General features: G+C 30.7%; 1 protein-coding gene across 2 annotated transcripts in view; it reads right to left on the minus strand.

Annotated features, from left to right (window-relative positions):
* LOC131850085 (uncharacterized) overlaps positions 1-16148 on the minus strand; it is an 80831-nt gene that overhangs the window by 27818 nt on the left and 36865 nt on the right. For both annotated transcript variants that reach the window (XM_059200238.1, XM_059200236.1), the window contains exon 2: positions 6424-6497. In XM_059200238.1, the coding sequence (XP_059056221.1) occupies positions 6424-6487 (64 nt within the window). In that variant the 5' untranslated portion in view covers positions 6488-6497. The remainder of the gene's footprint in view (positions 1-6423; positions 6498-16148) is intronic.

The following is a 16148-nucleotide window of genomic DNA, read 5'->3' on the forward strand; positions in this document are numbered from 1 at the left end:
GCGGAAATCCCTAAAGGATTAATTACGTGACTTCAAACTTTGATTAACAATAAATAATTGTTGATCGAAAACTTGAATTAAGATATTAATCAAAACTTCTCTACAGCTATCACCAATATTTGAAACTCTTATCAACTGTTTGAGAGTTTATTTATTAAAATACTGTTATATATATTTTTTTTTATTTGATGGATTTACTCTAATAGCTCTTATAGCTTTTATTTGAACTATTTAGAGTTTATTAAATCTGTGTGGATGATTTTGAATAAAATTTGATTCTTAGATCAATTATTATTATTTAACTCTGGCATAAAATACAGGCGAATTGAGAGACACCTTATTGAATTTTGTAAATAAAATTATATAATAAGCTCCTCACAATATAATTCCGTACTTTATCTTCTGTATGAATGGCAAACTTCTACTGTGTAATTTTCCAAAACCTTTCGCCATACGCAAGCACACCGTAGAAGTTGGATGCGATTTTAAAATCTTCAAGAAATGAGTAGTTGTATTCTCAAAAGCCTTCTTACGCACTAGTAATTTATTTGAGGAAAGTTCAAGAAACCTGTTTCGTTCTTACAAAAAATGGTATTATTTCACTATTTTATTAGTCCAGAGTAACATTTTTTGCAATAATATGCAATAATCAGAATGTTATGAGGACCTGAACAAAACCATGACGAGTCACTAGTACGTAGATAAAGTATGTACGGCTATACGTCACGTTAATATTTTATACCTAGCACACAGTATAAATATAAGTAATGAAGTTATATCTCTTCATTACATTAAGCCCAAAAGTGGTGTACTCTAATTAATGGAACTTAATGAAGGATTTATGAAACATTCCGCGTATGTGCACCGGCGAGTTATACAGTTAATATTTCCTGAATAAATTAATGTTTACAGATTAAATATTTCGTGTGTATTGCCAGTTAACATACGCTTAAAGGGAAATCGCTTTAATCCACATAAATCGTGACTCTGTTGCAACTTAGTATTGAAGAAGATTTATATTTTGCCGATATTACTGTTGTTGTTGCTGAAAAACATTATATACCTATTCACGAATAATATATCTTCTAATATATAAAATTGTCGTGTAATATTGTTTGTATCAATATTCCGAAAAGGCTTAACCGATTGTTATGAAATTTTATGTGTATATTCCGTAGCTCTAAAAATACAATGTAAACTGTTTTTTATGCCCCTGATATAATAAGAATGGTTAACTCCTAAATTTTTATTTTATTTATGGACAAAAGTTTTATTAATTTATTTCTTTCGGCATTAAAACCCAAAATTTTTGCCCTTCATCATCAGCTTCCATTTTTTAATGGCGATATTAATTGCCGAGTCAGTTAGTTAATTTATATTATTTTTCTTAAGTCAGTATACGGTCGACTTTCCGCTACGTACTAATTTTATTACCACTGTGATCGGCTCTTTGTAAAATATGCTGAGACTTATCTTTGATGTGATATACAAGGGGATTCGAAATGACTTGAAATGTAAAAGTAAGCCTTGTAGTTTGATTTGTCATTACGACATAACAAAACTGATTGAAATGAAAATGATTTGGGAAATTGAAAAAAAAACATAGCCTTCCTCCCCCGCACTTTATTTCATGACAACGTAACAAATTTTTGTATGCAGAAATAAACCCAAAATTAAACCTGTTCAAATATTTGTTCGGGATTCACTGTGTGGGTGTCGAAGAATATAAAATGAACTAGGTATATTCATTGGTAACTAATAAAAATGTGACAAAGCGAACCATGTTTTGGATGAAACTTTTTACTGCGTCGTCCGATATTTATCGAGATTTACATAATTACTATTTATAATTAATGTTGACAAAATCAACATTAAAGCCAGCGAGGCCGCGGGTTAAAGGCTAGAATTTTATAAATTATAACGTAGTAAAAATATAGTACAAAATATATATGTACTATAGTCTTTTTTTTAATTCGAATGATAACCGAGCTTGTGGCAATCGATGCCATGTTACCATGTAATCGTCGTAATAGTACTCATGTATTCCCATCATCGAGAACTTTCGTTATGCCTCCATTTACTTTAATTTAACTGCTTAACCTGAACTCTACAACTGAAATAAAGCTTACAAAGCAAGCTGCATAGTGGCTGAAATAGGTTAGAATCATGTATCCTCGCAGACAACTTTTTGCTTAGTCTATCATTTTACGAATGATTCAATTCTAAAATAAACGCTATTAATATGGCTCATTCAATCGCGCTACTGTCGCGCAACAAATGTCGCGACACCAATCAACCCTGTACTGACTTGCTCGACTAATCGTACTATTCATCTTTACCTGAGCCTACGCTACACAAACAGTCTTGATAATTATAATTATAAATAATGCAGTTATCTATTTCATTGAATTTATCCAACAAAACATACTAAACCTTATCAAAATACTGAAGGAGCAAATTTGTAATTATTTCTTGTTAATGTTTATTACCTGCTATCTGTTTTTATTAATTAATGTATTAATAATATTCAATAAATATCAATTTTGTCGTATATTATGCAATAATTGCTTTTTTCTGTTGTTAATAGATTTCTTCCGCTTGTACGGAAGAAATCACGTGCACTACGAGTACTAGTGATAATACATCAGGAGCTCATAAATAGATTTATAAAGAATCTTGACGTTAAATGTGAAGGAGATATTTCGATAATGATGAACTTCAAATGTTAATTGCCAATTCGTGGTTTATCAGCGCTGTAAATGGACTTGTCTCATTATGTACAAGATCACGTTTCAGCGCTAGTGGTCTAATCATTAAACTCTCATTGCAATAGCATTTATAGATACCGGTAAACAGTTTAAGCACGATTCTGACACCACGAGTTATCTATCTTATTTTGTTTCAATTATTTGCTGTCAACTGTTGTAGTAACTGTATAAAAACCTATAGTAATCGTTTTATAGAGGTACGTAATTGACTCAACGCTAAACTAAAACTACTGAATTCATATGTTTTGAACATATGATTCTCAAATAAAATATTTATTTATTTACATATATCAATGCAAATTTAATATATAGCAGACATATATCACGAATATATGTATCACAAGAACATACATATTTAAATTGTCTCAAAACAAAATGGAAATTAATGAATAAGAAATAAAAGTTTTTGACAAAAACAGATGAATACGCGGATAACTAGTATTTTTAATACTCTAAATAATTGTTACATACATTGTTCAACTTCACTATTATTTCTGATGTAAAATATTGCTTCATAACCACAGTTGCTTTATAATTTTCTAACATAAAGTCATTATTTTCATATCACGGCCAAGATGGACAACAATGTTGAATATTTATATATATGTTTAAATATATACCATAAACAGATTTATCTACTCATGAAATCAAATGTTTGTAACATAGTCAGGCACAATAGTAAATCGCTTAAATACTCAGGTTTGTTCTAATGTTATACGAATGTTTTCCTATATTATTATTACTAAAGTATCAAGATCAGTCAGTCATCACCATAGTAATATTATTCAATCCATTGAACACACAATCCGCTCTCGCTAGGATCCAGTGCGTGCCTGACACACGACTCAATTGTATGCGTACCAGAATCTCCTGTCTTTATCTCGACATATCTAGTACTCAGTAGTAAATTCCATTGTAGGCATACCTATTCTAATGCGGATCAGATGCGAACTCAATGTATTAGTAAAAGACGAACTCCACGGGCCCAATGATAGACACGTTGCTTGTTATTTGATTCTCAATTGACAATTTGTAAAGTAAATTTTCTATATTGACTTGGCTCAGTATGTTTTAAAATCTATTCTCGAATTTTCATTTATTTTATTGTTAGAATGCTAAACAACTGGAGTACTGATCTCGTTAAATATCGCGCTAAGGAATACAAACAAACATAAAGTAAAAACTAATATAACCCAACGACAATACTTTTACAGTCTTATAAGATTATGAAAATATAGAAGATCTAATAAATACTACTTTAGCTATTGAACTGCTTTGTCTTTTCATTGATGCAACTTTTTAATTTGAAGGAAACTTGCAAAACTCAAAAACCTTTCTAATATATATATATATATATATCTATAAAGAAGACATTTTTTTTCTATTTATAACTAACATAGTGGCTGGTTGTGGAATAAGCTCCATACCAATATTCACTCAAGATGTTAAAACTTGCGGATCCTTAATGTAAACCTGAATATCTTCTGTATGAACCAAACGATTTCCCCGAGCTTGCCATTATGATTATAATACATACTTCAATGGTATATGATACCTGTTTAGTAAAATAAATAACCTATAACATATAAATATGGACAATTAACACAGCGCCATCTAGTCTCACGTTAAGCAGTTCTTGTGTTATGGGTACAAAGACAATTGATATCAATACTTAGATTTTTTTGTAAATATTATGTATATTTACAAAAAAATCTAAGTAAAAACACCTAGATCGATACAAACAATCATACTCATGAATACAGATATTTGCTTCATACGAGGAATCGAAGCCGCGACCATCGGAAGTGAAGCGGTTTGCTAAACTTCTAGACCACCGACGCTGTCTAAAATACTATATTCGTATTTGAATAAAAATTTCTATGCAGTCAACTCAAAGGTACATCTTTACCTGTTTGGTCGCAATGCGGGGTTAAAACACTTAACGGTTCTTTTCAAGGGATTTCCCGTGATACGTATTTTCCTTAAAACCCCTTAGAGTGCCCCTTATGGAGTCCTCTCAAATTAACTTCATTCTGTGTTTACTTAGGCCCTTATGTTCTATATCATGTATAATGTATGAGATAAAATAAACGTGTCTATCAATTAATTGGAAAGTATATATGTAGTTAGGTATATATAATCAGATTTTTTTAAAATTACTATGAATAAAAAATGCATTTACCAGTATATTTAAAAGAAATATTGTATAGTATGTATGTATATAAAAAGATTAGATTATTGTTTTTAATTAAAATGTTCAAAATGTATTATGATAAGTATGAATATAATGTATGAGTTCGGTATAACTCATAGAAACACTTAAGTACATTTTTGTAGATATAATATGTACCATATACAAATCACTCATATAAACTTTGTATCGCATGAAGAATCGAACCCACGATTATATGAAGGAAGGCGGTAAAATTAAAACCTATGTTAAAAATGGTCTCCTTATGTGTTAATGCCACAAATATAATTAGTTATAAATAGAAAAATTTATAAGATTAACTAGGCGAATTAAATGTAAATTTACACGATGCCGCTTAGAACAATTCCTATATTTTACATAATATGAATATCCCTTGCATTGTTTGTTTGGAATAATATTCCATTATTTTTTATCATATACTACTCTTTACCCGCGGCTCACTTGATCAAAGGAAAACTTATTTAGTCCGATATAAAAGATCTCTTTTATATCGGACTAAACAAGTTTTCCATCATTTTTTTAAGAAATACTTTTACAAACCGACGATAACGATATAATATAACACAAATTATTATATATGAAGGTAAGTTTGCTGAGTCACTGACTTAATTAGATTAATTGAAAATATTAATTTATTCCAGTAAAATCCAAATCATTAAATCTCCATAGACATAGGTATGCATGGAAACCAGTACGTATGCATACATTATGAATACTGTACATTTATTGACGAAATAGGAAATCCTATTATGAGTAATATAATTATATTAGCTGATGCTGTCAGATCCTGTATTGTTTTCTATTAAATAATTAAATATCGACTTCTTAGATATTAATATATCCGATATAACTGTTGCGTTTTGTCCGGTTACAATAAATAGGTAAAGAGTTCCCGACCAATCATATTTATTTATATATATATATTTTATACTATTATACATAGGTGGCAAATAAGCATACGGCCTATTTGATTGTATTACCGTACCCTATGGACGCCTGAAACACAAGGCTGTCACGTGTGCATTGCCTACACTTAAGAAACCTTAATATAACCCTTCTTGAAAAACTCCATCCTGTAGTCTCTCGAGAAAACCACGGCAAGTAGTTCATTTACAATTGAAGTGTACGCGAAAAGTAACTTCTCTGAAACCGCACTGTATTATTATTTAAATAATATCTCTATAATTTAATTAAAACAGCAGAAAAGTATGCTACGATATGATGTACTACTGACTCGATCTTGAGCACCGGACTGTCAAAAATTTATAACTAAGATATACGCAATACTCGCATTACTCACGTAAGAGCTTTTAACAATGATACATATGTACTTAAATTACAAGCATAGTAAACGTTCAGTATTTAAAGGAAGATTTTTAGAATTCCTAATGAATTTAATATGAAATGAGAGGTATGAAAAATAGGTAGTAAATAAGTACTTACTTATTAATATAACTAAGAGCGCTGTACATACGGCGTTACTCACACTACTACTATTGATGTACATCTTGGTAAATCTGTAACAAGAAACATAATATTGCATTATCTTACTAAAATTATAAACGAAAATAATCATGCAAAAACTACTGAAAGGATTTTTATGAAACTTTACAGTAATATAGCTTATACATCAGAATAACATATAGGCTATAAATTTCATGCGAGTGAAATGGCGGGCACAGCTAGTACAACATATTTATTATAGTTTAATATTACATTTAATTTGTATGATAATTATTAAGCTTATTTTAGAAGTATATTTATTCTGTATTAACCTATTTAATACTTGTAAAATTACACCGCCATACTATCTCTGATTAACGCGACGGTTGACTGATAGAGAAAGCCATCCGGCATTAAGTCCACCATGTATAGAATTTTGTGTGCAAAAAAATAAATAAATAAACATATAAAAGCAGCAGGAGGGAGGCGACAGAGAGGTACATTGTACAGATCATATGTCTGGGGATATCTGTCTCTACTATTTTAGCCGCTAAGCAGCTTACTTTATAACCTATGTTTCTGAAGAATGTAGCAAAGGGGTGTAGGTACGCCAGTGGTATTACAAATTATCGAGGTAAAACTTCTTAGTCCCAAAAAACGGCCACGCATGTGTTGGGCGCCACATGATGTCATAATGTCCATGGTCCTATACGTGTATATACTAGATGCTTACCATTTACCATCCACCTGATGGCAGTTAGCTAATTTTCCATTTCAGTTATATAAACAAGCGAAATACCACTTTAGATTTTGATGTTAACTAGTAATAACCATTTTCCTTAAGACTGACGGCATAATGTGAAACCGTAACTCGCTGTAAAATTTATTTTCCAAAGCTTTACAGACCCCTGAAGGAAAAAATATTACGTCTATATAAAGAAACATTTATAGGTGGATGCTGCATTCATAAATAATACTAACGTCCTTTTTCGTTGGAGTTTATTCTCCATTTTCCACCAAGTCACTAGCGCAGCTCAAAATAGCTATTCTAATTTAGTCGGAGTCTGTAATCAAGTAGCGAGTATGCATATGTATGTATACTTTTGCAAAAAAAGGACTCTACCAAAATCGAATAAAATTCTTTTGTCCACACAAAGTAGCAATAGGACCGCTTTTTCCAGCTATCCTTTATATTTTTTTTTATTGTCTTCTGTTTTGAATTTTTTTATTACTACCATTCTATGTATAATATTTATCAGGATAATTTTATTTTTGTGGTCAATATTTAGTTGTGATATGCTGTAGTACAGCATATCACACACAACTGACACTAAATAAAAATAAAGCTTAAAGTACTTTAGTTTAAAGTCTGACTTTATCTCTGTATAAACTATAAACTAAGAAAATCCAGTTAATAAAGAGTTTTTTTTTTATTTTTCCCGACAATTTTACAAGCAGGTGACATAATTGAATGAATTCACATAACTAGGTAGGCATATAATACCGTAAATCTTTTAGGATACCGAATCATCATTATCATTGTCTTGCCTTTATCCTATTATTTAGTCTCCGCGCAGAATACCATCTTTTATCCGAACATAAACAAAAAATAGGTATAATCCTAAAATATTACAAAATTAAAAATAAAGTAATGGATGAGATAAGGTATTCTGTAATGTACAGGGAAGCATGGAAACTCAGTCATCAGATATCGTAACACATAAAAGACTCTACAGGGATCAGTCTATTATATATTTCTAGTGTTGCTACTATTCATCAAGTAGTAAATCTGTTTGGTTATTATTATTGATAATAATAGAATGTTACATCCGCTAGAGCTAATGGTTTACGAGTTAGCGAGTTGGCGAGTCACTAGTGAAGGTTGATAAAATGAACATGAGATCAGGTTAGTTAATCCACCGTAGTAAATTATCAGGAATATATCACAATGGTTTCCGGGGGGAACCGCGTGGAGGTAACCTGATGTGGCGCATAGTTAGCATTGGGTTTATTACTCCACATTAGTAGCAAACCCCTTTCCTGCTTGCTATTGATAAAGGTATATTGAAGATGTCTTATCGTAGAGAACTACATTTAGCAAGTCTTATACCTAAAGTCGTACACAAAGGAATACCGGAATATTTGTATGATAAAATTACGTGGATGAAAGATGAGCATAGTCGGAACAATAGAAGCAAACATACAGACAAAATGGCATTGACTGCGCATAAAACTGTATTTTTTAGAGGAGGTTTCAGATTCTCTGCAGCAAAGATCTGGAATGATCTCCCCCCACTACTTCGTCTTAAAAAATCCCAATTTAGTTTCAAATGTAAATTGAAAAGAGTTTTAATGGAAAAACAAATTTTAAGTAATTGAGAAACTGAATATTAACATAACATACGGGTATCATAGTCTCATGGGTGTCTATGGGCTTATACTCGTATATATTATTACATACTGTGATTATGAGCGGTGACACGGATTGGTTTTTCTTTTTATTTTGTATTTTTTTTTTTCTTTTTGATACTGTTATTGTAACTGATTTTGGTTTTTGTGAGCATTGAATATTGTAGTTCATTTTATATATATTTATATTTGTGTATCCTAGATCTTATTTAATATATATTTTTGGTGTTTAAATTATATGTATCTAGTAAAAAACCCGCATCTTAGTTTTTTTTTATGAGTAATGGGGCCTGTAATTCCTGAAAACCAGAGCTGTATAGGTGTACCTCATTAAGGTTGTGCTTATATCAGCAACAGGTGAGGCAGCTCCTATTGCCAACTTCTATATTATTATTTATTTCTTATTTTGTGTCTTATTGTAAATCGTATTATTTGTGTTATGTTGGCAATAAATCAATTATCTATCTATCTACTCCATTTATATAAAAAGGAAATGAATTCACATTATAGATTACACAAATACATTTATATATTAATTCTTTTAAGGATTAAGCTATGTATCCTGTAATTTTAGATATCATAGCAAAACAAAGGCGACCGTTTTAGACATTCCTGGGTATATTAAAATTCCACTCGATCGAAGATACTCACTAAATTAGTTAATGACTAATTGAGGAAAATATTTCTCATATCCATTTAAAGATTGTAGTGTTGGACATCAAATAACGGAGACAATTCCATAAGTAGTTATAGTTGTTTTACAGTCTGTAATTCCCCATAATGTTGACTAATATTTTATTTAAGAATCTATATAAATAATAAGTAGGTGTTGACCATAAAACATTTTGTTAACTAATTCATATGCGTCAGTACTCTATAGTACCGTGTTCAGGCCACGAAAAAAACTACTTCAATCGTATTGTTAAAGATAACTCGAAAACTACTCGTGAGATATTTATTAAAGCTATATGGGACCAAATGGGAAGTACCTCCCTTCAAATAAAAAAGAATCATTGAAATCAGCTTACGTAGTAAAAAGTTCTGAGATAACAAACACTTCACGTTTGTTTGGTTGTAAAATTTATGTTTACGGTTTGAATTTCACTTACTGGTAGTTTCTAAACGTTCAGTAGACCAAGATTGATTAAAAATATAGAGTGAATTCGGTGCCGTATCTACTATCGGTGCCGTATATACGTATCTACACTAATCACAACAATAGCCGTCTAGGCTATTGTTGTGATTAGTGTTAGATCCTGCCATTTAAATAGTAGTAGAGTTTATATGTAGAGTATCAATATCAGTAGAGTTTATGGTCTAAACAGTAACGTGCTTCCTTGCAGAATTATATGCATACATTAATATTTACCCCTAATTATTTTTTTGTATGTTATTACATGAATACCGTTTTTTACTATAACATATAGTGGAACTAGAACCCTTATAACTAGAACCCTATACATATCGTGTAAAAAATAAACTCCTTATGTATTGTCTATGTATAATCTTTTTTTGTTTGTTTCTTTTCATGTTGATAAAATCAATCTTGTTTCTATAGACTCATGTTTTGTTACATTTATTAATAATATAAAGATTTTTATCTTTCATAATTTATTATTGTTTTAATTCCCTAGCGGTTTCGTTCGCCATTTAAGGTATGAAAGATATAATTTATATTACTAATCTGCATGCCATCAATTGATAAAAAGTTCCACTGTTTTTTATTCGGGCCATAATAAACAACAACGGTGATATTCCTTTATATGTATAATTTACAACTATATCCCTAACTTAGCGGGATTCCCTTAAACCAAGAAATAAAAGAGGCAATAAAAAATAACACGATTAGCAATCAGTTCATAATATGGTAAGAACAGATGTATAACCGGTCACGTGATTTAGATGACACGAAAAGTACCTATTTGTGACGTAAGTTCGAGTTCCGCTAAACGGCCAGTTAGTCTACATTGGAATCAAATTTCAGTACTAAACGGCCCAATCTAATGGGCCGTTTAGTACTGAAATTTGATAGTATCTTTGATAGTACCTTTTTATTCTCTTTAATTTTATATTGAGAAATTATTAATTGCATCTTTCGCGGTCAATGAGAGAATTAACCGACATTGTTGTCGATTTATTCGGTTGGAGTTGATTACGTTTCACGAGAACAGTAAAAACTTGTTTCGATTGAAATCGATATTAATATTAAACCTGCCAGATTCGTATTCTAGAATTTGTATTCAATTAATAATATTCTACGTATAATGTAATAACATGTACCTTATAACTTTGATAACCCTGCGAACAAAAATTTTTTTTTATGGAACGTTTGATATTTTATTGTTACTTTTTTATTTAACTGAAGGAAATCAATATTTAAACATTTGATAGAATTAAATTTCGTGAAGAATATAAAAGTATAATTTAATAATATAATATTCTTTTGCCAATTAATTAAAAATATTATACTTTCTCTTAGGCCTTTAAGCCATAGTCGCTCTACTAGCTATAACAAAAACACTTCACAGAACATTGGGCGGGTTACTTTTTATTGTATTTTCAAACAAGAAAAAAATTGTTTATTTTTATTATTATTATATTTTAACTTCATATAATATTTCTAATTTAAGTCCCCAAAGACTACAATGATTATGTTTCATTATCCGCAATCATTTTATAGACTACTACCTATATTTAAAAGAAATTGTGATATCATCGTAAAGATAAATTAAGGTACTAAATCATGAAAACGTTGTAAGCAAACTAACTTCAACATTTGTAATATTAGTCACCATAGAATCTATTATCACTTTCCTGTTTTTATTTATTAGAATATTTAAGCTATCGCCAGGTGTTATAGACCTGTTGAACTGCAACCTTGGAAGATCTATTGCGCTCGCCCTATATTTACTTGTTCTCGTACGATTGTAAACCCCACAATACTAGAACATGTAAAATTTATTGCTCTACTGTTGTGACATATTTAATTTTATAGTCCGTGTTAACTACACCTACTTATCTTTCAATTTATAACATTACAAGATGTAGAAAGACTAACAATGTTATAATTATCTGTAACATCTTCATTGACAAATTGATAAGTGTTTACGTGTATTTTATTATAGTATTTCTTCTTTCTAGAAAAATATTTGTAACTACATATGTCATATTACCTTGTAATATATATTCTGGTAAAACTTGAAGTATTACTTATAAATTATTTAATATTAATTTACAATATTAAAGAAACAAATTAAAACTCTCGTATACTCGTCGTTACTTACGTGGTTTTGTCTATTTTTTATAACAAAATGTGGTCCTTTTGTTATAAAAAAATGTACAACAAGGACGGTCCTTGTTATATGTATGGATTATTCGTAACAAAAAAAATAATATATAGTAAAATTTGATTTGAAGATTTTTATATTTTTTTCAAATAAATTCGTGTCAATTTATTTATATTTCTTTTAAAAGAATAACTCTATACTGAGGACCCATTTGAAAATCAGTATTACGTTACCTGCTATATTAAAGTCCGGCCGCTCAGAGTATGCGTTTCTGACAGGTCGGGATTGAATCCAAAAATTTTATCACTACAAAAACAAACAGTTGATATAACCTTGAAACAGCGCAGTTTTATGTAGGTTAACTTTTAAAACTATTGTTTTTATATTTATTAAGTAGTTAACAGTTAATAATTTTTGCCCAAAATCGTTTATTCAAACTTGGAATAATTAATATTTTTTTATTATTATCACTCGTTATAAGGCAAATAAAACATATTGAAAACTTTGTCAAATCGTATTCCAGTTCCTTAGAACTTCATCGTCCATTCGATACCGACCTATCAGAAACGCAAACTCTGAGCGGCCGGACTGTACGTTACCTGCTATATTATTCTGTCAAAGAGCGTAACACTACCGTTACATCAAATGATAACATAATGTATGTCAATGACGTTCACAGTTTGAACATGCACGATCAGCTGGCGATGATAATGACAGCTTGATGAAAGTGAATCTGCGGCATTGAATTTTTTATTCATGTATTTGAACTTTAATAGTGTATGTAGATAAATAAACTCTTGTATGTAATGTATTTATATATTTATCCATTGATATTTACACTCGTACGCACACTTGTATTTATGGGTATATCTGTTTGTATTAGTCTGGATATTTTTCTATTTATGTACGTATTTACAATTCAAAATGTACTTAAATATTTCTGTCAGTTGTCTTAAATACAGGCTCTGCTTTGCTTGGGACTAAGACGCTATCTTACATGAATTGTCCAGAGATTTAATTATTATTATTAATTAACCAAAACATAGCTTATAAAGAAGCTACTTTGGATAGCTAAAATGGTCCTTCCAGAGCAGACATAAACGGCAAATATCATTGTGTTTTTTTATTCTTCCATTCTATAATAATAGTTGGGAGTTTCTCATATCCTCTGAACAGTCTTAACGTCTTATCCTCTCTTGAGTCAATAATCTAGCACGTCCTTCTTTGTTACTATTCGTATTATGTACCTGCGTCCTCTAATACTAAAGGCAAATGACATAAATGTAGGTCACGGACGTACATTATGTTGCAACTGTGACAACCACTAAACTAGTTGAATTTGTTGTAAACAAACTAACTATCTGTATCTATATATATATATCTAAAGTTATGTTTAACTGAGTTAAACTTTGTTCAATGTTGTCTGCGTTTCTTATTTCCATCTAGTACTTTGTAAGATTTATTTCGATTGAATATTTGTTGAGATGCAGTAATGAAATTATGAGGTATGGAGGAAATTAGTCCAGTCGGAGCTTATTCAATGCAAATATACACACTAATACATTATTCGTTACAAACTTACACAAACAGAAATATTTGCTCTTTATAATATTACTCTTAATTCAAAACTTAACTTGGCACAGGCACAATTATTGTATATTTATAAATATAGGTATATATATTATAAAAAAATGTTACTCGCAAACAATGCTTTGAATAGGTAAAAAGTTTTTAAAAATGAGTCGCAAATTTTTGGATTATATTCTTTAGAAACAAACTATAAAAAAATCCTCTATGTAATAACACCATTATATTACTGTGTAATTTTCATCCAACACATATTACTGCACTGTCACCACTTCTTTTCATCCACTGGAGATTATAAAAGGTGATAACAAAAACAAAGCACAAATACAGATACTAGTACAATGTGCTTTTGCTTTGAGAAACAAAGGAAAATTTGAAATAAAACCATGCACTTGACCGGTGTGATATCTGTAGACTAATAATGTCTTATCAAGAGTTAACTGTGACAAGAAAATAAAGGAAAATAATGGCTAATAAAAAAATAAAAACGGATTTCTATCATACATATATTAATAAAAAAAGTAATAATGACTTCAAATATAGGTAATAATTTAAAAAGAAATAGAAATGACAAAAATATTACTACAGCGTTGGACCGCACCTACATTTTTACATTCTGATTCTTTTAACATAATCTCATTCTACTCTAAGGCTGCTGATATACAATCGGATACGATAACTACTTATATATCCCTAATTATATTTCTTAAATTTGGTATCGTCATTGCCTGCTAACAGCTAACATGCAGTGATCACAAGAAGGTGTCTACTTAATTTTATGATAAACTATCTACTCGCCCCGGCTTCGCACGGGTGTACATGTATTATGCATATATATATATCATACATGTAAACCTTCCTCTTGAAACACTGTATCTATTAAGAAAAACGGCATCAAAATTCATTGCGTACTTTTAAAGATTTAAGCTTACAAGGGGCGGACAGACAGCGACAGCGACTATGTAATGATAGTGGCATTTCCTCTTAGATAAGAATCTGCCATCATATGCCACAAATAAATAATTAATGCATCATAAAATACATTTAATCTGAATGAACGTGTACATTAAGAATTTCCTGTTAACAATTTATTCTGCACAGAACAAATATGAGATTTTTGCTATCAAAGCTGAATTACACTTTAGTTGCTTCACATAATTAATTTCGCCGTAATAACACAAAAATCCAGTAATTAATTTGGATAATGCACGACGTAGTCTTATTTACGTCTGACTTTTACCGAGATAGATTTTGTAAGTAGATGCTTGCGTGCGTACCTCAGTGTCACCTGTTTTTTATTTCAACTACTAAGCTTTGACTTTGTAGTGTTTCGGTTATAGGGTGTGATAAAGCAGGGAAATTATTAAGTACTGACTACTTTCCTCGGTTTCCACGGGTGTACATGTATTATATATATAAACCTTCCTCTTGAATCACTCTATCTATTTAAAAAAACCGCTTCAAAATCCGTTGCGTAGTTTTAAAGATTTAAGCATACGTAGGGACGGAGAGACAGCGACAGCGACTTTATTTTATACTATGTAATGAAGAGTAATGACATATTAGTTCTCCGGATTGGCAGAGCAGAAATGTTATCACAGACGGAATAAGGTGAGGTATCATACTACTCATGTAGGTATATATCTACCACTTACCATCACGTGAGGCGTTAGCTTTCTTGCCATTGCAATCGTATAAAAGATCCATTTTATTTTTAATAATATCAACATCCTGTCTTCAAATATTACAACTCTTTACAGCGCACTGAAAATAATAACTACAACAATAACATTTTGTATGAATGTGTTTTATAAAAGGCCGTCATATTGCTAAATGCAATCTCTTACAAAGAAGCTGGCATTGTTACTTTAGATCTAATAAAATGTAACGTCAGGCCAGCGACCAGAGCCATCTTGTAGTTTTTTATAAAATTAAAATGTTGGAAAAATTTATGATTTATTAGTTTATTGTCAAACGTTTGTGTTTACGGAATGTTCTGGGACCCACACAGCGCTTACTGTCTTCTCCGATCGATCCCCCGTCCAATTCAAACGGAGATCGAACAAATCGGTGCCCTCAGACTAAAGTCGTATCTATCAGGCGGGAGTTGACTTCAGCCGCTCCATAAATCCTTCCGCGGGTTTGGAGTACCATCAGCAGTCACCCCCTATCGTCCGATGAAGAGAAAAGACCAGCTGCGGCCAACAGCATTATAGTAGTCCCAAAAAAAAACCGCTTGCTGTGTCACGTTGTCTTAGGAAAAGATCTCTTTTAAAGATAACTACTCCTTTGCTAACAATATTTCTAATATCTACTTCATCTTGTACTTAAAAGTGCAATAAAGAATATTTATAAATTCTCAAAGAAAATGACTGCGAAGCTGCGGTATGCAGTTAGTATATTATAAAACTATTCACTATCACATTCACACTTGATCTCCTT

Source organism: Achroia grisella, unplaced genomic scaffold (genome assembly GCF_030625045.1).
Source record: "Achroia grisella isolate CSIRO2021 unplaced genomic scaffold, CSIRO_AGI_Agris_v1 utg702, whole genome shotgun sequence".
NCBI lineage: Eukaryota > Metazoa > Arthropoda > Insecta > Lepidoptera > Pyralidae > Achroia > Achroia grisella.